The 27,241-nt window shown below is 30.3% G+C and overlaps 1 protein-coding gene across 1 annotated transcript in view; it reads right to left on the reverse strand.

Moving 5' to 3' along the window:
* The window catches only part of LOC142321285 (atrial natriuretic peptide receptor 1), a 251,566-nt gene that overhangs the window by 143,795 nt on the left and 80,530 nt on the right, over positions 1–27,241 (reverse strand). The window contains exon 2 of the mRNA XM_075359283.1: positions 7,632–7,797. Coding sequence (XP_075215398.1) covers positions 7,632–7,797 — 166 coding nt within the window. The remainder of the gene's footprint in view (positions 1–7,631; positions 7,798–27,241) is intronic.

Here is a 27,241-nt window from a genome sequence, read left to right on the forward strand (position 1 = left end):
ACCCAACGTGCACAAACTTTTCTGAAGCCTAAATGGTCATGAACAATGCGACCGACAACAGCTCTTGAAAGATCTGGAAAATGAAGAGTCAGGTCGGAAATCGTTGAGATACGATCTTTTTTGATTTCATCATCGATGCGTTTCAAGAAGTCCTCGGTGATTATTGAAGGTCTCCCCGAACGTTTTTCATCGTACATATTAATTCTGATATTTCTAAACCTTTCACACCATTTTCGGTCGTTTCATTAATTTATTACATTATCACCGTACACAGCAATCATGAATTTCATCTTGCTTAACGGTTTTCTGGTTTCAGAAACGTATGACTCCACGTGTTTCACAGTCCGCGGCAACATCGATTTTCCTGTTCATTTTATACCGTAATAACTCACATAATCAAAGTTATTGAAGTGCGACAACTTACAGACAACAATGCAATGTGTACATTACTAGTGTTGCCATGCACGGCACAGGTTCGCCAACCTTGAGAGAAATTTCCCAGCGGTCTTTACTTTAGAGATATCCCTCGTAATTATAAGGTTGACAGTAATGTTATATATTGACGAGGTACGTTCTTGTTTCTCCCCTCCCCTAATAGTTGCAAGATTTCACACGAAATAACTCAAAACAGCAAGACATATTGATATAACAATAACCAGGTTGGAGAAATAACCCAATAACACGATATAACTATTTATATTATCGTCTTTATGAACATTTATTTTATTCTAACCAAACTTAATCTACGCTCGCTAACCTTGACTAATTAACAGTAATATTCTGAGTATTTAAATAACAAATTCAGTAATTATTGCAATTACTTATTATTTAAATAATTAAAACATTACTATTACTTAGTCGAGGTTAGCGAGCGTAGGTTAAGTTTGATTAGGTTATATTATAAAAAAATTGATATAAATGGTTATAAAAATGATAATATAAATGGTTATATCGAATTATTTCTCCAACCTGGTTGTGGTTAATCTCAGTATTTCCTGCTCTTTTGAGTTATTTCCAGGTGAAAAACTTGCAAATTTTTGGGGCGGGGGAGAAACGAAAACGTACTGTTGACGATGGTTTTGATGTGTAATTGTTTTATATTAACGATTAAGAGTTTAGATTGGTCTTATTTTATATTCCTATTACAAATTTGATAACGTACAAGATTATTCGTATTTTTCTTTAAAAAAAAAAAAAAAGTGAAGAAAAATACACCTTTTATAGCCAGTTTAACAAAAAGAATATACTGTAATGTTCTCTATTGGTAATCTAGATCATATTTCTTTGCCGGCCTCCGTGGCGCGATTGGTAGCGTCTCGGCCTTTCATTCAGAGGTCCCGGGTTCCAATCCCAGTCAGGCATGACATTTTCACACGCTACTTGTCATTCATCTCATCCTCTAAGCAATATCTAATGTTGGTCCCGGAGGTTAAAAAAAGGAAAAAGTCTATATTTCTTCAATTGGGAACAGCTGCTTGAAAGTCAATAAGCCGGCTAATTATGTTTTGCCGAGTTAATATACGTTACGTTGTCCCTATTCGGGAGTTAATCATTTAAGCTTTTTGTTATGTTACTTCATTCGGGATGTAAATTGGTGTGTTTATTTATTTGTTGTATGCATTTTTGTACTTAACTTTATCAGTAGGAATATTTTACTTTTTAAAACTAACCATCCCCGGGTAAAATATAATTTGAAAAATTGGTGGTAATTCTATAGTTTTTTAAAAAATTCCAAAACTGTGGGAGCTTGTTGAGGAAAAAAATATTTTGTTAGGGATTGAACAAATCATATTTTTAATTTTTTTCGTATTTCACCTTGAACGTGTAGAAGAATTAGGTTCTAAAGTACGAAAACGGGGTTTTTTCTTTTTGATTTATCTACTTTATCAAATTTCTATTGGTAATAGAAATAAGTTCATTCTAAAATTTTTATCGTTAGTATGAAATGATTATTAAAACACTAAAACCATCGTCAACATTTAACATTACTGCTTAAAACTCATAAATGGTAATTAATTTTAAAACTTATTTCTTATCAGGCTTGTTATTTGATGAAAACAAATTTCAGATTTTTAGATATTTTTTAGAGACCACGTTACCCTAATAAATAAAGCTAACAAATAATTTTTATCCAGATTAAAAGTATATATATCCAGAATTTCCATTATCTCACATAATTAATAATCAAATTACATTTTCCAATTTAATACGAGATGAGAAATATTAAGTTTCCTTTACTAGAGGGATCGGTTTAAAAGACTGTGATTAAAAAATCACTAAAAGACTTATTTATGTAGTATTCCGATAATTAGCAAATTCTGCAGCTTTCATAAATTTCTTTTTACTAAATTTGGTGAATAGAACCTTTATTTATTATGTTTGAATCTACGGGAAAAAGGTCATTTATGTGTAAATGTGTATAACTTGAAATTATTAATAACAATATGATTTAATAGTTAAATATCATATTAATGGGATGATAAATTCTTTATATTTTGGGAAAATTGTATAACTAAATAATTATGCGTAGTTTAATAGTTAATAATCGGTTTTATGTTTGTAATAATTCGTGATTGAAATTCAGTGCTTTCATTAATTTTTTATTTATATAACTTTTTGTCATATTCATTATTATGAATATCTATTAATGAAATTAAAAAAACCAATTATAAAATATTATTTTATAAATTTTACAAAACGATTAAATTTTTATACAGGCTGCACATGATGTATTGAAAGATGTGTCAAAACAATCTGTATGAGAAATTATTCCATGTAAATATGCAAGATCCAATTTATTTTTCGCATCTAATGGTTGCTTATTAATTAGATTTATCAGCAATCCGCACATATGAATAATGCACGTGTTTAAACAACTGATGCGTCTGGATTCGCGTTGAATCTCGTTTCTTGTTTAGTTACATACATACAGAACGTATAAATAGTAAATGTCATAAATTTGGGATACTAAATTAGCCAAAAATTTCATATAAATATATGCCCGAAAATGCTTCCTTTACCATTTATCTGCTTGCATTATTTTTTTAAACGGAAATTAATTTCAAAACTAATTAAAATATTATTTAAATAATTAGGACACATGTTTTTATTTTTTTATTTATTGAAACAACTACTATTTTGAAATTTTGTTAAGTTAATTCAGTATTGGAACCCGTGCCATTACGCCACAGAGGTTGGCAATAATATGAAGTTATTTAATACGACACTTTCTACCAAATAAGTTAACCAACCGTTTTAAAATCTTCAAATCTTTAAAATTTTTAACCTTTTAAGTTTTCGAATCATTATCTCTGTCAAATATTTAATTAGTTAAAACGTAAAATACTTTAAACAAAATTAAACTCGCTTATTCAATTTAAAAATGTATTTATTGTGTATAATTCGACTTTATTTATATACTAGCTTTCCCATCACAGCTTCGCCCGCGCAGTATGTTTACTTGCGTTTCCCGTCGAGGTCAATTTTTTTTTATTTTGTATTTTTTAGTCGAGTAATCGAAGACAGGTGGAGCCAGTCGCGTCGTACATTCAATAACAGTGGCAGTGGTTGTTTGGTTGAGCCACCCGACTCATCCATTAAAAAATCGAAAATGGTTTAACGACATTTACGTGAATAGTAATTTACAAGCCCAAATCTAGTGAATACCTCCTTTACTAATGTAGGAATTGGGGAAATTTGCAGTCATTGTTTAAAATATTTTTACCTTTTGTTACCCCTTTCAAGGACGAATTCTGAAAAATGTTGAAAATTATTTTTAGATATTCACATTAAGATTACATAATCAAAAATCAAATTTATATCTTCATTTGTTACCGAGACATTACAAAAGTAGCCGGGGTTCTAAAAAATTCAAAAATCTATTTTAATCCTTCAAACTCGGAATTTCAAAAAGTCCTTTCTTTCTTAGTGTAATTTTTCATTGTAAGAAAAACGTGTATACAAATTTTCATAAATTTATTTGCAGTAGTTTTTTCTGGGCGTTGATTATGAAGCACTCACGACATGTTCTTTTGTATAGATTAATTTTTTGATCGGCTTTTTTTTTTTATTTTATTGTATGGTGTATATATATATATATATATTTTATATTTATTATTAAAACACATATATAATTTTTATTATCATCTTACATAGGTTCGGGCCTAAACTTAGACTGAATAAGAGGCAATTTTCTAGCGTTCTTAATGTAAATATACACTTACTGTGTAGTATTTTTGTGTGATGTTGTGTGTTTTTTGTATGTAAGACTAAGGAAACTTAATGTGGATAATTCTCATTCTCTGAAGAAGTTGATACCTTGATGCGGCGAAACATACATTTATCCTAACTGTGTGGTAAGACGATAATTAATATTATATTTGGTTTTAGTAAAAAAAGAAAAAAATATATATATATATATATATATCACGGAGTTCCTTAGAACTTCGCCGGTAAGAGTCCGCAGACGGCGAAGTCAACGAACTACGTTTACAGTACTAAACATAACCTAACTTAAAAGTGAAATGAAAATGAGGGAAAAAAATAAAAAAATAAGCATGATAAAATTACATTTCAGTTCAATTAGATTTTTAATAAAGAATACTTTCAAAAAATATCTCGAATTTTGTTAGACGCGTTTTTTTCTGTTTGAAGAACCGTGGGACTCGAATATGTCATTTTTTTAAGGTGACTTTACGAATCACGCCGCTAGATAACAGTACGTTATTGTACTAGGTAGCGTACAAAAACTTGATAATGTACTTGAAATTATAAAATTTAAAAGAAAATATATTACAGCTTGTTTTAATAGTAAATGCTCTTATGTAAATGAAAGTACGGAAGATGAAACAATTTTTTTCTAAATTAATAACAGATTTTGATAATAGAAATGTAGTGACTTACCTTTTTTGTTACCAGAATCTTTTTTTTTAAAAACAGTTTTATTTATATTACATAAATTTTTTTTGATTGGAAGAAATGATATCTGCGAGACTCTTACCGTACGGTTTACAATTAAGTTATAATTATTTTGGATATATATATATATATATCTTTATATATATATATCTTTATATATATTTTTTTTGTGTGCGTGTGTATGAAAGTGAACTCCTCCTAAACGGCTGGACTGATTTTGATGAAATTCTTTGTGTGTGTGTGTTCAAGGGGATTCGAGAATGATTTAGATTCACAATTTGGTACAATGGAAAATGTTTTTTTTAATTAATTTTTTATTTATAAGTTGTTGTTGATTTTGGAATGTTTTACATTGGATCCGGCCGACTGCACTACCATCTCAGTATCGAATATTCAATAATATTCTATTTTAATTTTAGTTTGTCCCGACACTTGGTGCTGCGATCAAATTGAGAAAAATATTTCGTAATTTTGTGTTATTATTGTGTTACAAAAAATCGCGAGAAAACAGTTTTTTAATAAATAAGAAGCTAATAAATCAGATGGAAATGCACACAAAGGAAAACCAATCAGATCAATGCAAGATGGCCGCTGTCAAACACAACGACCAATCACAAAGAGCCCGTATGGCCGTTGCCAATGTAAACAAAATCACAACTGATTAAGTAACAAGTAGGCAGCACTGCGATGCGTTTAGAATTGTGCGCGTATTGAGAAATATTATATTATTATCTATTGAAATAACGTTTTAAAGTGCAATTAAAAAATATACATTGTGCAAATTTGTAAGGTACAGTATTGAAGTGAAAATGTTTTTTTAATTTATTTATGTGTTGTTGATCTTGGGATGGTTAAGGTTCACAATTGGGTCCGGTAGGCAGAGCTGCGATCGCGTTTTAGAAGATTTTTTTAAATTTTTGGTTTATCAGTCAAACCCAGTAGGTGGTGCTGCGATCGGATTCTAGGAATTTTTTTTATTTTGTTGCTTTTTCGCATATCAGTTACTTGCGTCGTAGCTTAGTGTTGTTCTTACATTAAAATTCGTATTTAGAGAATAGTTTGAATTAAATCCGATAGGTAGTGCTGTTCTGACAATTGGATTTATTTACATTTTGAATTTTATAAAGTTAAAGGTGAAATTTTATAAGGTTCCGTAATGTTTTGTAAGTTTCTTAATGTTCAGTATTAATTGTAATGATTTTGCAGCTACAACACTTTTCGTTAAAAAATTATTTTTCACCGAATACTGTGATTAGAGAGTGGTGTGAATTAAATCCGATAGGTAGTGCTGTTGTTTTGCCAATTGGATTTGTTTACATTCTGACTTTTATAAAGTGAAAGGTTAAATTTAGTTAAATTGCTAATGTTCAGTTTTTTAAGGTTTTATGAAACTTTCAATTGTTGTCATTTAATCTGTATGTATACTCAGATCTAGCAATAGCGAAGCATTGCCGAGTCTTTTAGAATTGCGCGCTTATTGAGAATATTATATTATATTATTATTTATTGAAATAACGTTTTAAAGTTTAATTAAAAATGTACATTATGCAGATTTGTAAAGTGCAGTATTGAAGTGAGTATTTTACATGATTTTTCATGAATTTTAATTATGTATACACGTAAATTCAATAACAATCAACAACCTACAAGTTTAAATTGCCAGTTCTCATTTGATTCTTTGCAACTTATGAAGTATTGAACGGCTCTTTAAAAATAAAAATTTAAGTTTGTAAAATAAATTATAACATATATAAAATTAAAATATAAGTTACTTATAATATAGTTTAAAGTATATTTAAAAAATTGAATTTATAATGTTTTAGCTGATTAATTTTATAAAAAGTTTTCTAAAATTATTTTTAATTTACAATTATATAAAATTTGGTAAAATAGATGTTAAAATAAAGAATGAGAAAAATGATAAAAATTTCTACTAAAATTTTAACTACGTTGCTTTTTTACAGCGCTTTAATTTTTTTATTGATTGATTAATTACGCTGTTACATGGTTATGAAACATCAAAATTATTAAATAAAAAAAGAAATATGTAGGAGGTACTTTTTTAGAATGATGTTAAGTGAAGATTAGTAGTAATGTGGATGAAAATTTATTAATTACACTGATTATTAATTTTACGACGTTTCGATTTTTTAATTCAATTTTCATCGGACATCTCAATATTTAGTGAAAATAAATATTAACCATAGTACACATAATTAATCAATAAACCCATTACAATAATACACAAATTGATAATATCATACTAATAGTTATTTTAATGAAATTTAGAACACATTCCTGCTAATTTTAACTTAATTAAGTTACTTATATTTATGTGTGTGCATTTATTACAGAATAATGCCGCGTCAAGACAACGTCTGTCGTGTCCGCTAGTATATAAATAATATTATAACTTCGATTACATGAAAATTTGTATGAATAGATTATTTCAATTCATTCTTGAATACGAATTTCTGTTTAAAAAACATAATGATGAAGTAAATTAAGATTTTCAAAACATCTTTGTTGGACATTTTTCTGGCCCTAAATATCCTTTTACTTTTCCTGAAATTTGCTTTTTATTCTTCTTGGTTCTTTAATCAAACATGTTGCTGAAAAATTTTACGGCATTTGTTGACGTTTTATCGCAAGTATCGCCTCCAGATTAGTTGATTAATTAATAAAATAAGTAAAATAGATAATTAATATTTTACCTGATCACCCATTCCAGTTATTATTGGACGATTCCAGTATGCTGCCAGACGTGCGACTGGTTCCAACGCAAACGCACATGCGGGACCTATAAACGCAATGACATCATCTTGGAAATGCATGTCGGCCGCTAAACCAGGCGCTCTGTCACCGGAACATGTAGGGTAGCTGAAAAAAGAAGAAATTCAATTATGTAATAAATAACATTTATATGTTTAATTTACAAAATAAAAAAATTTGAACTTTCTGTTTAAAGTCAGGATGAAAAATATTTAACGTTATACAGTACCGCATGATACATAATGAACAACCATTAAATGAAAATAAACTGTTTTGATATACAATATGTACTTATTTCTGTCTTTTATATGGAATTTTCTTTGAAATTTCTATTACTTACGTAAGTTGAAAAGTAATAAGCTGTTGAATAAACATAAACACTGCTGAAACATATTAAGTTTGGTTAAAATTAATCTCTTAGTTTTGGAAATAATCACAAAAATGTATTATTATAATTTCTTTAATCAGAATGTTCGCAATATTAAACGTAAACAATGGCGGCTTGTAGCTAAAATTAACGGGGGTGCTGCTCCAGAATATTTTCTTTTGGGCCTTTTCAAGGCCACGGTTAAAGTTTTATGTAAAATAAAAGAACCGAAAAAAATGAATCAAATAGAATAGCGGGAAGCAGGATAATAATCTACACTTTATTGCATTCAAGAATATGGTACGCGGTTTAACCGAATAAGTAATAAAATATCAATACAGATAAAATTGTTTAGTGTTATTAGATAATAACTTAATAAAATGTCCACTCAAAACGATGTAGTCCAATGGTAAAATAATAAATAAATTGTGTACATAATTTAAATTTCTACGTACACAGAAACAAATACATAATTAGTTTTTACTAATTACCCTTTTTTTCGCCCTCCCCAGCGTGTTTTTGGAAAGATTTGGTAATCAAAGAGCCCTTGCTTTCCGCCATTTTCAGATCACTACTGAAAAAACAACTAAACCGCTCTCATATTCCTTCCACCGACTAAAAGAAAAGGTAGAAAAGGTAACGAACAGGGAACGTTCCATACACAGCGGAGTAAAAAAAAAATACCTTCCACCAGCACGCAAGGGTCGGCACTGCTGGAGCGACAGTGCTCTCTTCCCCTCGCAGCCTCGGTGCAGCTTCCTATGTGCGCATGCGCACAATAGCCAAACACTAAGCCTTTGGAACTGTAGAACACACACTTTCATACAAAGAGTTTTGTATCTTTTTCATAAACTGGGTGATGGCTACCGACATTAAGCTAAGGATTATATATTTACAAGTATACAGAAAGAATTAAAGAAAAAAAGGACTCGTTATATTAAATATTATCGACAATCAAGTGAAGATAGGGTTACAGCAGTTCTACAGTGCCTATTCGCGACCCGTCACTGATCTTAAAATACTAGTACCACTGCTACTACATCCAGTTGCAGCGTTACCATTAGAGTTATGGATACTTAAACAGTCCAATTATACTTAACAGTTTAAATTCCGTTCAAAAGGATGAGTTGAAGTTTCATAAGTTGTTACGCGATTTAAAGCGTTGTAAATTTCATACAAATGTGAATTCGAGTGTCTGTAAGTTGGGTCTACTATGTTGTGTCTGTAAGTTGGAATCCAACTTAGAACATTTTGTTATAATTCAGCTTTTCATGATTAATGGAATGGAAGATAGGTGATATCTTCACGACAAATTTAAGCGGTTTCCCAAATTTTTATTGGTCTGTCCTTGTGGATAAGATCATTAATGCGATTTTGCTAAGCATCAGTCGAAACCTGTACCGGTTTTCCGCTACGATGAAAATCGGTGACAATTGTTCTTCTCGATTTAAACTACTTAATCCATTTACAAAAATTTCCTCGACTATGTAATTTTCATCCTCATATTTTAAAATCCGCTAGTGAATTTCAGTCTGTCAGAAAATATACATTTTATCACTGCACGCTGTTTTTTCGCGGCACAGGTTTGAGCGAAGCCGATACTTTGAAACAAACAAGAAGAGGTTATATTAATTGAAATTCTTATCAAAAAGATAATATAAGTTAATATAGCTTAAAAATATTTAGTTTCGACGTCTTATTATAGCATACAGCTAATATTATTTACAGTTAATAATAATTCTTATTAAAACGAGCAGCAAGTAGTCGACATGCTAACAAAGTAAGAGGTGCCGACTTGAACGTCATACAATTTCAATTTATTGTATTAATTAGTCTCTCACCTGTTGCTATTTTTGTTAAAAAAAAGATGTATTTAACAAAAAATTCCATATAGTTTGGACCATAAAGTCATAGTTGCTCCTAAATAATCTTTTTTTGTAAAAGATAAAAATCATAAATTTTGAAAATAAATTCGGATAAAAATGAAACTATGTAGAAGTTTAAGGTTGACAGAATGTGTTTTGATACACTTATACAGTTATTTATTATTTTATTTTACATTATCGGGAAAATAAATTAACCTAGCGTATGAAAAATGTTATGATTAACGTGGTTTCGCAAACCCTGAAACTTCTGGATGAAAGACAAAATTGCTATCCCTCCGCCACGAGATTGCATTTAAAACTTAATTTTACATTTTTCCGACCTTTATTACATTGTGATGTTAACCGGGTTCATAAATTTTTATTAGCCCATTCCGTTTGTGATGATGGCTGTTTGTCGTCCACCACTTACTTTGTATTGTATGACGACATATCGACGTTCTGGTGATTTTTTTATTTACAACGTATCTACCGAATTTGTTTTAGAATAATTGTTCTTTGTAAAAATATATGGTTGTGTCTTTATTTGTTTTGTTTTATGATTGTTTCCATTTATTTTCTGTTGTTCTTATATTCCTTAATTTTATGAAGTCTTCTTTAAACGTGGGGGTGTGTGTTTAAATAATAAATTTATTTATAAAAATAAGTATATAATTTATTCAATTTAATTATAGATTATTTTTAGATGAAAATATGATAAAAATATATTTCGTTTGTTTATTTCCAAGTTACTTGTTTGTTAGTTTGTGAATTATAAAAGTACGTTAAATCCGATGCTATAATTTTTGGTATTATAAATTTTATAAACATATATTAAAACATTAGCATAGATATCATTTAAATAATAAAAATATTCAGTACAATAAGTGAACTGAAATTTCGTATAATAAATTTAAATAATGTTGTTTGAATGTGCCCTATAGGATTTAATCGGGCAACGCACTCTGTTGTAGTTCAGCATTCTTAAATAGTACTATGCTATTTAATAGTATAAACGTATAAACTATGTTGTAGTTACAGTAAATTGATGTAATATAGTCATTTTTAATGTTTTATTTATTTTAACAGTTAAAAAATTATTTAACATATGTGAAATTCCATAAAACGTCGCTTCATATCTACATTGTACAAAAAAAAAAGAAGACGTTGTCAAACCGCTCGTAGTCTGTCTCGTAAGACGCCTACGTCTCGCCCGTAGTGAGTGGTACTATCGGTTACTTTTTACCAATCAACCGCTGCTGTTACTTAACATTTAATCCATCTCTCATTTAAAAAATGTGAAAAAAAAATACTGACTAGTACGGGAGACCGCGAGCGGATAAACACTTCTACTGTAGTAATTTGGTTAGCGTTTTCCCCTTATGTAAAATTTTATTTTTGTTACGTTGGAGGTTTCGCCTGCCTAACGGCAGTATGCTTTATGAAAATTTGTTGGTCTATCTCCGAGATATATCCTAAAATTTGACCGCATATAATATTTAATCGTTGTAATAGTAATTTTACTATTACTGTTCAATAATATCCTTCTAATGAAATATCACGAAACTTGTAACGATGTTATTTTAAAATACTTTTCCATTACAACAAACAAATAAACAAGTTTTATAGTTTAAAGTAGCACGCACGCAAATAGACGAGTACTCAGAAAATTTTATAACGGAACTTCAGAGTATTAAAGCTTTGCTTAAACTTTGTTGGGAAATACATATAGATGTGCTAAATAATTTCCGGATAACAAGTCTGTTCGTCGATTGTGAAGGAAATTGATGATTTGTGAAGTATAATGAAGTACCGTTACGGTAATAAGAGTACAGTAATTGATTCTAAACGTTCATAATGTGATTGCAGTTTTGAGTATACCTATTTTACAGGCAAAATAAGAGATGTAAGTGAAAATATTTTAAAATTTACGATTTTTATTAGTATTAAAAATTACCAATTAGTAATTCAATTACATTTGGGAATCGGTCCAAATTAAGTTACTTTATTTCAACCGAGATCCGTACAGTGTTTTTTTTTAAACCGAGATTCGCTCCTGTTTAATTTTTAATAGTACATAACTGTACTAATAAAATTTATAAAAATTAACAATTTAAATTTTTATAAAGTAAAATTTATTAAAATTATAAATTAAAATTTATAAAATTTTTATTAAATTTAATAAAATTTATTTATTTTTTATTTATCGTTATGATCTGAACATACTCTATAATTTTATTATTATATGAAAATTTATAGTTAATTAATTCTTAAATCTTAAATATTGATTTATAATAACTGTAAGGCAACCTAAATTTAAATCATATCTCCTCCGAAAACGATCTTAACCATTCCTAATTATTAAATATAATAATTATTTTATTATTAATATAATAAGCAACCAATAAAATGGGATGTGAAGAAAGTAAAGTGTTTTACTTTTCTTCTGTGAGTTGAATACGTGAGGGTACCCGAAAATAACCGGAATCGAGTTACATTAGCCGTAGTTTCCGTAGTAACGCGGTTGTCCCGCTAGGAGAACGTCAAGCGACTTTTTTCATGTCAGTTTCTTTTTTCAAGCGGCGTCATCTGGAACGATTATGTCTGACCTCTGTAAATTTTTTTGTAAAAGCTGTTTATAGCCTGCTTCTTGTTTATTTACAAGGCGTACCTTAATTAACAGCGCGCAGCCATAAATGTTTGCTTCTTGCTCGGAAAAATTGAAATAGATCGTTTTAAAACAAAAATTATTGTGCCACTTTTCGTTGTGAAGCAATTCATAATTTACGCTCTCGCATCAAGTTGGTAGTGATATTATTAATGACTAGAAATTATATTTATAATTTTTTTATCAGATTTATCAAAACATAAAAAAAGAAGTACATATGCTAAATTAGCTCGAATCTAAGCCGCTCCCGAAAAATAATTCCATATAGATAATTTAGGTTGCCGGCCTCCGTGGCGCGAATGGTAGCGTCTCGGCCTTTCACCCGGAAGTCCTGGGTTTGAATCCCGGTCAGGCATGGCATTTTTCACACTTGCTACAAAACATTCATCTCATCCTCTGCGGAAGGAATTGCTTGACTGCGGACCCGGAGGTTAAACAAAAAAAAAATATATATAATTTAAATTGAATAATATTAATTATAATCAAACACTTACTTTCACTATCACTACTCTCTGTTACCGTCTTTTAAGTCGTCTTCTTCCATCCATAAAATTATGATACTACATTTTTTGTGAGTGAGATATTTAATTCGGGATTTTATTCCAGACATAGAAACTCATTCAACTATTGTTAAATAATTGGCCTTTATTTCTTCGGCAGAAATTAGAAGATGATTTGCTGAATGAAACCACTTTTCTTATTCATTTTTTACGTGCTCTTTAAAAGGCTACGTAGTGCAGGCAGCTAGTGACTGTAATTGGCTGGTCATACCGCCGGGATTATCACCGAGTCGTAATTTTCCTTCTTTAATCTATTTTTCAGTGAATCTGCTAAATGTCCTTAAAACACTTCCTGGTCTTATGTTCTACACGGCATTTACCCAGTCTTCCATAATTTCGGAAGTCATCCGACTATTCTTGTGAGCACACATTTTCGTTTCATTGGGAATTTTCTCATTTTTGGACAATTATTTTCCTATTTAATATTAAAAATGGCGGTAATTTCTGGCTGTCTGTCGTAATACATTCCATTACAGTGACACGTTGTTTTTCGTATCCTTTATTAACTATTTTAACTTCTTTTCACTTACTGAAGTTACTGTATAGATTTACGGTAAATCAAAATAGACGGGAACTTCATCCGCATTTTCAATATTCTTAAATTCATGTGTGTAATATGTACTGAAATTGAACGAGCTTATCTTCAAAATCTTCTGGAATTTTCTGGTAGATTGAATTTCTCCACTTACGAGAAAAATCCTCCCTTTTCATAGTTTTTCTACACCACACTCTTGATACATTGTAATTTTAAACCTATCAATGGTTTCTCTTACCTTCACTTATAACATATGTATTGTTACTGGCAGTGCTATAGGTCTACAATTTTTTATAAATTGAGCAACATAATCTTCTACTAGAGATAATATTCCTGTTTTTGGTTCTGTGAAACCCTTTTTCGAAAATTTGCAAGTAAAAATCAAATCATGTTGTTTATGCCACCGACGAGTATCTGTTTCTTCAATTTTGAACTTTCTGGCAGCTGTTCTGATCTCGTTTTCTTGAACTCCGTATAAATTCGCCTTCCTTTTTTACTGGCTTCGTAGTGAACTCTTCTTGATGCCATTGCTAGTACAAGTACGGCGGTGATAAAATTGATAAAAATATGGACGAAAAAATGCAGTATGTAAAAAATCAAATATCAAAAAATGGAAATAGATAAGTACACACAAACCAAGTTATTAGATAGACTAAATACCTACTGAAGTTTACCACAGGCAATGATATTTCCAGTTCATTATTAAAATAATTATTAAAGGATCGCTAACCTCTTAACTAAGTGAAAGGACTAATTGTTGTCCCTTCCTTGCACTAACGGCATTCTCAAAAAGTACCTGACTAATAAAACAAGTTAAAACTGCAAATTTTCAGTGAAAAAAAATTATTAACTTTGGAAAAGGAAATTTTTATTTTCAATTGTAAACTTTTCTAAATGTTAATCATAATGGTTTTCGATACTTAAGTAATCGAAAAACAAAAGACTAAGAGGATAAAAGAATATCTGTAATACACCTTTTTCGAATTAAAAAAAAAAGTTCAGTCTAAGCTGCACTCGATTTTTTGGATATTAAAAAGAGCGAAAAGTCCGGCTTAGATTCGAGCAAGTGCGGTTTATATTTGTATTTATATGTAATGAAAACCTTTTTAAGGAACAACCCATTAATTACTTGAATATTTGTATTTTTTAACCGATATTATCTTGTTTTTATTGTATATATATATATATATATATATTGTTTTTTTTTTCACCGTTAGATATTGCTTCAGAGGATGAGATGGATTACAAGTAGCGTGTGAAAATGTCATGCCAGACCAGGATTCGAACCCGCGACCTCCGAATGAAAGGCCGAGACTCTACCACTTTTGCCAGAGGCCTTGGATATTGTTAATTTGAATTACCTGTTACCCGAACGTAAGTTTGGTTTATGAATATAAAATCGTAATTTTAATTTAGATTATTACCGATCTGAAATCTAAGTTTTTTGATTATTCCCTAGAAATAACTGGAAAATACATACAAATGACGACTGTCAATTTTTAATAAGTATTCGGTTGAATTTAAGTTATGTTGCATGTTTTTTTATTACAATAAGTATACTATTCGTATAACGATATCACTTTTAACCGATTTGAGTTGATTTGTGAATCATTTTTGAAAACACTGTATTAATCTCAAGAATTACAAACATTTTATGCTATACTTTCTAGAAAAAATGTGATCGAAATGATTTTCTCGTGGCTTCTTACCTAAGCCAATTGTACTGTTGCATGTAAGCTTTTGAACACCCACAAACATAACCTAAAAGTAATGCATTTATAGCTTACTAGAGGAACTGGTTGTATAATGAACATCATTACTTTCAGAAAAATCAATTATAAATGGTGGCTTTTGCATCTCGATTTTTACATTATTGTTATAAAAAAGATTGAAACAGATAATGGTGGAATAACAAATTAATGTACATCTTTCTGTTGTAGAACAATGCATTTTACATCGAGCTCTGTTATTTATTTGTTATAGTTAAAAATATGTATGTATTTTTTGGCATCCACCTTACATTCTACATTGACTTGTGTTTCCAATTTCGTTTTTTGTTTCAAAACATCACAATAACTTCTACTTTACTTTTAATAGAATGTTTATTTTTACTGAATTTTGAATTGTTTATTTGGCAGTTCTTGAACCTCAGTAGTTTCAAAGATACTTATCGGTTATACGGGACTTCTACTGAAATCCAATTGTCTATTGCATTTTACTTGTTTTAGTATATTTACGGTATGAATTTAGAAGTATATGATAATAATTATACGTAACCTTTGTACGCAACTCGACACGGTAAAGCTTAGCTTATATATGTCGCAGGGAAATGAAGAAAATTTAACATGGAAGCTGTTAAAATTACAACTCTGTGGGGTGATTTCCCTAAAGAAAATAAGTGATTTGATCAAATCCCTTACTGTTTTAGTAAAAAGATGAAATAATATTGTTTAGATATTAAAAGTATTTATTTAGTAAACCATGCATTATTAAATGTATAGTAGGTAATACAACAATAGTCATTGAAACACAAATTATTTATTCGAAATTAAATGAAAAAAACTTATAACTTAATCACTTAACTTAATTGTTATGTTAAGTTCTTTAGAGAAATCACCCCACAAAGTTGTAATTTCAACATCTACCGTGAATTGATCATCTACCTTAGGGATTTGATCAAATCTCCGTTTACATAATTTTTCTGCGACATATACGTATAACTTGTTATTTATTATTTTTATTCTTAACGTTATAAGACAAGGTTATCGAGCGAATTGAGGGTAGGTTATGTTTGCTTAGATTATCTTGCAAATTATCTTGCGATTCTGTGTAATGACGAATCGCGCCCGTATATCAACATAACCTACGCCCGTTTCACTCGCTAACCTCATCTGATTAACATTATGTATAATTATTATCTTATACTTCCAAATTCATATCATAAATAATAAACTAATAGATAAATGATGCAGATTTACTAGAACAAATAAAACGAAAAAGCAACTGGATTTCAGTATGGGTTCCGTATAACGCATAAGTACAGTTTCGACAATTAAACTTTCCAGAAAAGTTATTAAAAACTATAATGAAACTTTTTGATTTAATTGTATAACATTATAAGATATGACCAATTCTTATAGCTCAGGGAACCGTGTTTTTATCTTGGGATTACCAAAAATAAAACTAATCAAAATTACAAATTTTCCAAACTTAAAAATAATCCCAGGTGACCTGGATTATCTGTGGAATTTCCGCAGGAATCGGGTTGGGAATATACAGATTGTAGAAAGAGAGAGAGCTTTGACCTAACTCTTAAATATGTAGATTAAGTCTTTCCTTAAAAATGAAATATTACTGTGAACATATAAATTGGCCGTACGAACGATGTTTTTAAAATTATTTTACCATAATTGTTTTTTTTCTTCAATCTCTAAAGGTTTTGTAGTGCATCACAAAACCACTCGCATTGAGAATATGATACAAAATCTCATTTGAGATTTTGTAGCGTAGGAAATATACAAAGCCGGGCCAAAATCCTAAAATCGAGCCTTCCACTTGAAAGTTCAAAAGCATGAAGGTGATTAGAGACCTATGTGGAAGAGGCTATTAAATCGCTGTTCTATTATAGGGAAAAATATTTTTTAAAAAGCTTTTATTTAACTGATATTAACATTAATAAAAAAAGGAAACAAATTAGAAAAAACCCTCTAAAAAGTAAAAAATAAGAATTAAATCAAATTGAGAATTTTAAACAAAAAAATATAATATATTAACAAATATAAAAATGCACTGAAAAGTAAAAAATAAATTATATACATATCTAATAAATAACCAATAAATAAAAAATAAATATAATAATTATTAAATTTTGAAATTAAAAGTAATGAAAATATTTAGTTAAATAAAAGCGAGACACAGTTTTTATAATTTATTTAAAACAACACAACATTTATTTTTACAACAATTAATCTTCATTTTCATTTTCAATAACGACGCGAGGAGGCGGAAAGGTCTGCTGGAACCTCTCCAGTTGAGACTGACTAGCTACTAGTAACAATCTGGGAAAATGCACCCACTCGCTTTCTTTGTACCTGTTCTCACATAGTTGGAAGTTCATCTTCGAATTCTGCTTGCAATCTAAGCCAAACTGAACGCACTCTTTTCGCTAAAAGTTTCATTTTAATTAATTATAAATTTTTATTTAATGAATTCATAATTAAGATTACAATTATAATAATGATAATAATTAATAATTTTTCAGATTACCGTCAAAATGTAATAAAAAAAATGTAACTTTGTGCAAGATTTCTAAATTTAATTTTTATTTTTTCATCTTATTAACCCTTTAAGGATCATCTCGGTGCAAATTTGAACCATCAAAGAATTAAAACTTGAGTTATTTTATTACAGATAAATAAAGTATACGTATACATATACTAAACAACCTCATTAAACAAAAAAATTATTTTAAAATACAGCAAATGTTTATAAATACTTCTTGGAAAAGATTGTTATAAAAACTACGCTACGGTTTTATTTTAACTAAATATTTTCATTTTTTTTAATTTTAAAATTTAATAATTATTACATTTATTTATATTTTATTTATTGGTTACTTATTACATATTTATATAATTAATTTTTTTACTTTTCAGTGCATTTTTATATTTGTTAATATATTATATTTTTTTGTTTAAAATTCTCAATTTGATTTAATTTTTATTTTTTACTTTTTAGATGGGTTTTCTAATTTGTTTCCTTTTTTTATTAATGGTAATATTAATATTAGTTAAATAAAAGCTTTTTTAAAAAATTAATTTTTTATATGTAATCAAATATATTTTTGTAATTTTTTTGTATTTTTTTAAGACTAAAAAAAAGTAAATATATTTATTTTTACAATCGAAGTTAACATACTTGTACCAAATTTCAATCATTTTCATACGGTAGTTCATGAGAAATGAAAATTTTCAACTAAATGCATGAATTTAGCGTAGGGGTAGCGCGTGGGGGCGTGGGGGTGGTCATATAAAGTTCCGACACCGTAGTGCTGTATTGTCATCGAAGTTACATACGTGTACCAAATTTCATTGATTTTCACACGATAGATCAAAAGATATAGCAGTTGTAAGCTTTGATTATTCCTAAAGCGAGTTAAATAAAAGCTTTTAATAATAATAAAAATTATAGTGATAACTTTTTTTCGTACGGACTCAGTTTTTTCAATGAGTTGAACGTCAGTTTGTTTCCATGTGATTTATATTTACTGTTAGGTAAAAGCAACTCAGTTGCCGGCCTCCGTGGCACGAGTGGTAGCGTCTCGGCCTTTCATCCAGAGGTCCCGGGTTCGAATCCCGGTCAGGTATGGCATTTTTACACACCACGCTACAAATAATTCATCTCATCCTCTGAAGCAATACCCGGGTATTGCTTCGGAGGTCGAAAAAAGAAGAAATTTAGCATCGATTTTGTACGGTTAACCAGAATCGGATGTTGAATCTCAGATGGACTCTGAAAGAGCTGATCTACCTGCATCTCCCTTTTCTGCATAGCTTGCCAGATTAATTTTTACGATTGTGTTTGCTAAATTAAGCTCAGTTCTTGAATGAGTGTATTTCATCCGAGGAGAGTAAGCTTTTCTATTGTTGAAAAATAAAAACACTCTTAATTGAAGTACCAGCCGTATATTTTTATTAATAAAATATAAAAATTATTCCTAACTCAAAAAAAAAATTCAGTCCTGAAATGCTAAACTTTAAGGATTCAATAGAAATCAAGATTCATTTGTATTTATTGATAAGAAAAAATATTTTTTTATTTTCATTATTTTCTCACTTATTTTCTCCATTTTGAATTTCCTAAAATATATAGTACTTTTGAAATGGTATTATTGTTTTTAATCGACTGTTTTTTTTTTTTTTTTTTTTTTTGTATTTAATGGGGACGTTTAATTAAACATTTATTAGCGAAAATAAATAGGTTCAATTAGGTTATGTTAGTTTAGGAATAAATAAACCCGGAGGTCCCGGGTTCGAGTCCCGGTCAGGCATGGCATTTTCACACGCTACAGATCATTCATCTCATCTTCTGAATCAATACCTAACGGTGGTCCCGGAGGTTAAACACACACACACACACACACACACACATACAAAAAAGGAATAAAATTTTACAGCACGAAACAGATGTAATTACATTAATATTTAATGAGGAAAATATATTTACTGTTTCGAATTTTTATAAGGAAAGTAACTGAAAGTAGTTTTTATAAAGTAACAGTAAAATTTTACTGTTAAGAATTGATGTAAAAAAAGTAAGTTTGATATGGAAAGCTTATTTCAGAATGGCCCGTTTAATTAATTTAAAAAAAATTAATGAATATTTTATCGTATTAAATACATATTCCTTTTCATTTGCGAAAAATTAATTTTATTTATGAATAAATAAATAATAATGTTAATATGCCGGAATTTATGAAACGCTACTACCCGGTGGGTGTCCATTATGAGACTTATCGGCAAATTCCATTTACTTTATCACTCAAAATTAAATTAATTTGGCTGTTGTATTAATTTCTAAATACATTGTTTTCTACTTAGACTCAAAACAAAAAAAAAAAAATAAACACATGAGATATTAGCGAGAAATAAAATAGTATCGGAAAAGCCTCTGTGTTATTTTATTTACTTTTAATTAAACATAGAAAATATACATTAGGGTTGTAGTTCTTAAACTAACACAGTATCGTTAGAAAAATGCTTAGTGTAAGCATAATTTTTTTTTGTAGGCGTGTTAACTGCTGATGTGCAAATTCACATCAGAGTGATGCATAAATACGCATCAGTATCATTATTCGGATTAATTAATTTATTGGATTATTTTTACATTACGGAAATGTATTTTCGTTGTTCAGGTTTTCTAATTTTACTAACATATATTATTAATTTATTTAACCTTATTTTTATTACAGAACTACAACGAATAGCAATGCTGGTTTGCATCAAATGGTGGAAACCAATTAGGAAAACATCATGAGCGCATTTAAAGTATAACACACTTATTCAGTTTAATATCCTTGTGGTCCATTAAATTGATACAAAATTAGAATTAAGGGTTATTTATATTCACAACGTATATTCTTTTTAGTTTGGTTCTAGAAACGGATCGATTTCTAAGATTATTCTTTTTATTATTTAGTTGAGGAATTCCTTTGGTGGTCCAACTGTTTATTTTACAGAGAAATTAAAAAAACATTTTTTAAACGAGAAATTTATTATCTCCCACCTAAGATTAATTTTTATATTTTATCATCATTATCATCATTGCTTAACACTGGTTTTTTTGGCGCTATATTATTTGAAAATATTATAATATTCAAAGTATTAAATCAAAACGTTTAAAACAATTTAGTTCAAGGAAACTTTTCGAACGGTATTTATTGGAACGGGTTTTATTCATGATAAAATGTTTGTTAGTTTTTATATATAAATAAAATAATATAAATAAATGTAACTAAAAGTACACAATAAAAAACATCTTTTAAAAAGTCTGATTCAAAAAAAAATATGATGTAGGGTTTTTAACAGGCTAAAAGTAAAAAGTGATTCATTTTTAATCCTTATTTTAAAGTCCAGTTTTGGAGTCGTCGCTAAAGGTTAGAAAATTGATGGTAGCTGTTTTCTATTTAGTACTGACTTTATAAAAGGTTGAATTAGATTACTTTACTTCTAAACAAACCGTTTTTAGGATGGAATTATTTTATAAACTTTATGAATTAAGTTTGGAAATAGAAGAAGCTTTTGAAAATATCCAGAATTCGTTAATATGGAATTTATTCACGGTAAGTTTTTTGATCAGAGGATCTTTATATAAGAACCCTCGTAGTAGATATACAAAAATTAAAAATAATTTTTTTTTAGTAATTATGTGTGGGCTATTGTTGCTGTCAGAGTTATCGCTATTCACCACTTATTTGATAAATAAAAATGTTTTGATAAATAATGTGTGGCCAAAATTAATCTTTAATGAAATCAATTGGATGTTGAAATTTCTCAAAAAATTACTTTGCCCCCGGCACAACAAAGTCCAGGAATTTCATAATTTATTTTTTTATTTTAGGTGTTGCAGTGGTTACATATTTTAATCGTGTTATCCATTTGAATATGTTTCAAATTCAGGTAGTCGATTGCAGAGTGATAATAAAAAACTGATTTGATACCTAAAATATTTCTCGAAGGTTGAACTCGATTTTGAACCGAGCGTATCTACGCTCGAACCGAACGTGAATCTACGCTCCGGCGTAAACGTGCGGGAATAGGGTGGTGGAAGGGGTCAGGGTGCGGGTGTGGGGAAGAAGGCGTATGATGCAAAGGTGTTACTAACACTGAACAAGTGAGACCGGATCATGTGGTGAAAAACGGGTGAGAACTCCTTCTTCATCCTAGCAGATGAAATGGTGACTCAAACTTAAAACGGAGTAAAGAATAAAACGGTTGTGTACCAATTTTAAACTTTGATTGTTAATAATTTTGGAAATAAGAACGCTATCAGAGACAGGCAAATTACACTTTGTAGTAATTGTTTCGGGCTTTCAGACCACCGCTGTACTTTAGCCAATTTCTCCACCATTTTCGAGATATTTGCAAAATGCCGCAAAGCTGTATGATAAAATTTTGCTTAAGAGGTTAGATGAAATGTATATAACAATTTAACTGTTGCTTGGAACTGTTAGTGGGCAAAATTTTATCACGATCAGAATAAAACTGTACATCTGTATAAAGGCAAACGGACATACAAATATTCTTCTTTATATTTATAGAAGATTTAAGTTTTTAATAATTTTATGGTTACGAGAGGTTATCAATAAAGAAAAGACTGTTTCGTTGTAAAAAAAATTATTCTGAAAACTGTATAAATATTTTCTATTCTTAAACTACATACCTTATACTACTTCTTTATATAATCGCCACGTGAATTAAGACACTTATCGTAACGATACACCAGCTCCAATTTATCCTAGTCGTATTCTTCTGACGCCAGTTTATTTAGCCACTGATTAATAGCATTTTTAAGTTCATCGCCAACCGCTAACTGCTTACCATTCAAAAATTCTTTTAATTTCCCAAACAAATGGTAATCAGATGGAGGTAACTCCGGACTATGTACCTAAGTTGGTGGGTGATCGTAAATTACCTATCCAAATGTTCTTAGTAAATCACGTGTCGGACCCACAACAGACGGAGGTGCGTTATCGTGCAGCAGAACGTCGCCGTCGGTTAGCCGATTTTGAACGGCGCATCGTAACTTACTTAACGTTTCGCAATAAGCTTCTGCGTTTATAGTCGTGCCAAGGCATGAAATCAATCAGCAGCATGCCAAACCCACCCCAAAAAATACTGTGGCCATCAGTTTGCGTCCAAATGTGGCAAGACCTTTGTCGGTCTGGTTGGTGATTAAGGATGACGCCATTCACTTGAATACCGTTTTCTCTCTGACGTGTAAATACGAAACCCATGTTTCATCGCCGGTAACAGTTGAATTAAGGAACTCATCATTCTTTTCTGTGTAGCGCATCAAAAATTCCAAAGTAGATTCCATTCGGTTTTTTGTGACATTCCGTTAAGACGTACGGTACGCAACGTGCACAAACTTTTCTGAAGCCTAAATGGTCGTGAACAATACGACCGATAACAGCTCTTGAAAAATCCGGTAAAAGAAGGGCCAGGTCAAAAATCGTTGAGAAACGATCTTTTTTGATTTCATCATCGACGCGTTTCAGCAAGTCCTCGGTGATTATTGAGCGCCTCCCCGAACGTTCTTCATCGTACATATATATCTGTTATTTCTAAATCTTTCACACCATTTTCCGACGTTCCATTCATTCATTACATTATCACCGTACACAGCAACCAACTGTCTATGAATTTCAGCTGGCTTAACGTTTTTCTGGTTTCAAAAACGTATGACCCCACGTATTTCACAGTCGGCGGCAACATCGATTTTCCTGTTCATTTTATACCGTAATAACTCACACGTCATCAAAGATACGACAACGCGACAACTTATAGACAACAATGCAGTGTGTACATTACTAGCGGTGTTCATGAACGACACAGGTTCGCCAACCTTAAGGAGAGAAATTTACTTTAGATATATCTCTGGTAATTAACAGTTAATTATGCAACTTAAAATTTTTTTTTCTTTTCACAAGAAAGGTTTTTTTTGGTATAAATAACCAATAGTTGAAGGTGTCCTAAAATGAATCGCAGGTTAAATAAAAAATTATGAAGCCGGTGGAAGAGTAACAAACATGCTAGGCCAGTAAACGACTATCCTCATTTTCCCTTGTGAGGATATTTCTAGATGTCTTGTGATTGTGAGGTTATCTCTCGAACAGTTGCATATCGGAACGATAAGCTTAAAGAATCGCGGGTAAAATTCAGATCTAAAAGTGGTACTTTACTCTCCTTTCGACAGATGCTGATTGTATAAAAACATAAATACTGTCAGTAAAAGCATTTTCGCCTGTGTTTCTTGTACCTAGGTGATTTATGTCAGTTACACCCATGACAAATATTGAGGCAGATAATGTAAAACAAATTAATATTTCCCTTCTTTTGTAATACAGTACGCTGGAACACATTCACTCCATTGCTTCAAGTCATAAAAAGATAACAATAAATAAAAAATCTGATGTGGACACCACATGACTTCCTTGTACGCCTATTAAATTACATACACCCATTTTTTGCTGCACTTCATTTAAACTTATTTCATTTGAAAGTGAGATACGATCCTCCAATTCTTTAATAAAGTGGACAGTTGCACAATTGCAGTTTGCAATTGTGATGTACACCACATTGCATCACATTTCTTTTGTGGTGTCCGTATCAGCACTTTATATTAATTTTGTTTCACATCGCTCAAGTAGTTATGTGGTGCAAGTGAGAACGTGTCGGATCCGTAATTAAGCACACATCGGTTCAAATCCGACTTCAAATAGATATATTTTTTAACATTTTTTAAAAATTAAATATATTGATTTATTAATAAATATTAATCTCTGTAAAAATTTTTGAATTAAAATGAAAAGTATATAAGGTTTTATTTTACTAATAACTTCTGATTTTTTTCAATTTGAGGTTAATATTTATTAATTAATCAATATATTTAAATTAAAAAAAGGAAATGAAGTTGAATTCGATAATTAAGATTTTATTTGGCTGTAACTCTGGAACCAATGAAAATAAGTACCACTTATGATAGAAAAGCTCTCAGTGAGGGCTTATTACTGCTGAGTCCAAATCGACATTTTTTTGATTTTGGTCTTTTTTGGATACTTTTGGTCCAGTCGATTGCAATTAAAAGGGGAGTTGCACAACTAGAAGTTACAGCAGACGTAAATCCGAAATTTCAGCATACTGCCGCTAATCGTTTTTGATTTATGTGAGATACATACGTACGTACAACGTCAAGCCGAAAGTAGTCAAAATCGATTCAGGGATTGTCAAAATGGATATTTCCGTTGAAACTGAAAACCGACGACATTTTTCGCAATCACAAAATTTCCTTTACTTCGTACAAGGAAGTAAAAAGAGATTAATTTCTAATATTAATGAAATTGGCTGGAAAGTTCAGAAACATCGTTGCCACATTTTTTAAACTTGTAATTATCCCTTTTGTTAACTCTCAGTGTCTGATGTGTTAATTTCTAATTGTTATATGTATTCCGCGGCTAAGAATGTAGAATGTGGAACTATCTTGTAGAGTTCCTTATCACTGCATAATTAATTGTAATCTGCAGCATCTGAATAAAAACACTTGAGCTTTACATCGAACCGTTATTGAAATATGACATTTTCATTAAACGTCATATTATTATTTTTACTTTTTATATTCTGTGAAAATGTCTGAACGACTTTTTTTATCACTAAAATGCGGTGTCACACCTTTGTTTGGTGCCCGTAGTTATGAATCGTGTTGAATGATTTTTAATAAATTAAAAATATTAAATTATTCTGATATATTTTTAAATATGTAATCTTTGCTAAAAACAATAGTCACTTATTCTTAAAACAATAATCGTATTCATCTCTATTTCAGATGATAGAAATGTTTTCGTGTAACTTGCACAAAACTTCGGTTTAAAGAAAGAGCCTTCAATTCCCATTTTTAATAAACTGCCGAACCGTTAAAAAAAATCTTCGAACCAGTGTCTGTGAATAAAATTTAAAGATTTTGTTTTACCAAAAATATCACGGATTGTGGTTTTAAATATTAATTAAATATATTAAGAAATCTTGAATTTTCTGCGTTTCATTTTAACGTACATAGATAATAAATATGAACTCAAATGATTTCATTAATGCTTTGTGAATTGTGATTTATGTTGCAGTTATTTTATCGATCTATTTAATTTTTCGCTGCTTATTTTTATGTATTTATATTTTTAATTAATATCATATTGAGCTCTAATGACTCGTTAACGTATCATACTAAACTCTACCGAGGGATTGATGCGTCCAATATCTATGATATTTTACATTGTTCTCATCGGTTAACAATATAAAATATCATAATGATATTTTATATTGTTAATATAAATGTATCTGTCGGAAAAGTTTTTACGATGTTATAGTCAAAGAAATCCGTAGATATCTTATCTCGGATGTTTGTAACTTTTTTTTATCAGAGTGCTCGTTTTGTCCTCGCAGTTTCCGTATTTCTTGTGATTATTAAAGTATAGCCCAGCAGTTATAGCAAAGCGCTTGCGAAGAGGAGTAGATATGTGGTTGTACGTAGACGGGAAAACGCCTTGCTAGAACGGCTCCGCTATATATTTTTGTTTCCAGACTGATATGTAGGGTTGGCGTCGGTCGTGAGGTCCGTCATACTCTATGCGGTCCCGGTCTGGAGAAGAGCACCGCAGAAAAAAATACCGCTTCGCCGATTGGAGAGTTTACAGAGGTCCTTAGCCATTGGAGTGACATGCGCGTACAGGACGGTTTCTACTGCAGCCATTATGGTAATACCTGCAATCCCACCACTAGAATTGTTGGCAGAAGAAGCGGCTGAAGAAAGAATGGAAAAGGGAAGAGCCAGACACGCACTGAGTTAATAGAGAAATGGCAGAGGGGGTGCGGTCGGGGGTCCGCACGCGGAATGGACAAGAAGGCTTATCCCTTCTCTGAAACCGTGACTGACGAGGGAATATGGGGTGTTATTCTTTGAGGTTACACTGTTCCTATCAGGTCATGATTGCTATAATAAATATTTATTTAGCAGGAAGAGGAGGAGGATCGATTCCTGCATTGCGATACAATAGAACACACCATTTTTTTTTCAGTGTGAAAGATGGGTTGAAGACAGGAAAAGATTCTGGAAAGAATAAGGATGGTTTCACCGGAAAGTATTATTGCGGCGATGCTACATGGAAGGAGAAATTGGGGTATGATCTGTAATCTGTATTATGAAGAAAAAAAAAACAGCCGAAGAAGTCGAAGATTTTTGGGAACTTCTGGATTTGCAGTTCGAGACGTGTGTAAGAAGACGTGTTCATTT

This window comes from Lycorma delicatula, chromosome 3 (assembly GCF_047948215.1).
Source record: "Lycorma delicatula isolate Av1 chromosome 3, ASM4794821v1, whole genome shotgun sequence".
Taxonomy (NCBI): domain Eukaryota; kingdom Metazoa; phylum Arthropoda; class Insecta; order Hemiptera; family Fulgoridae; genus Lycorma; species Lycorma delicatula.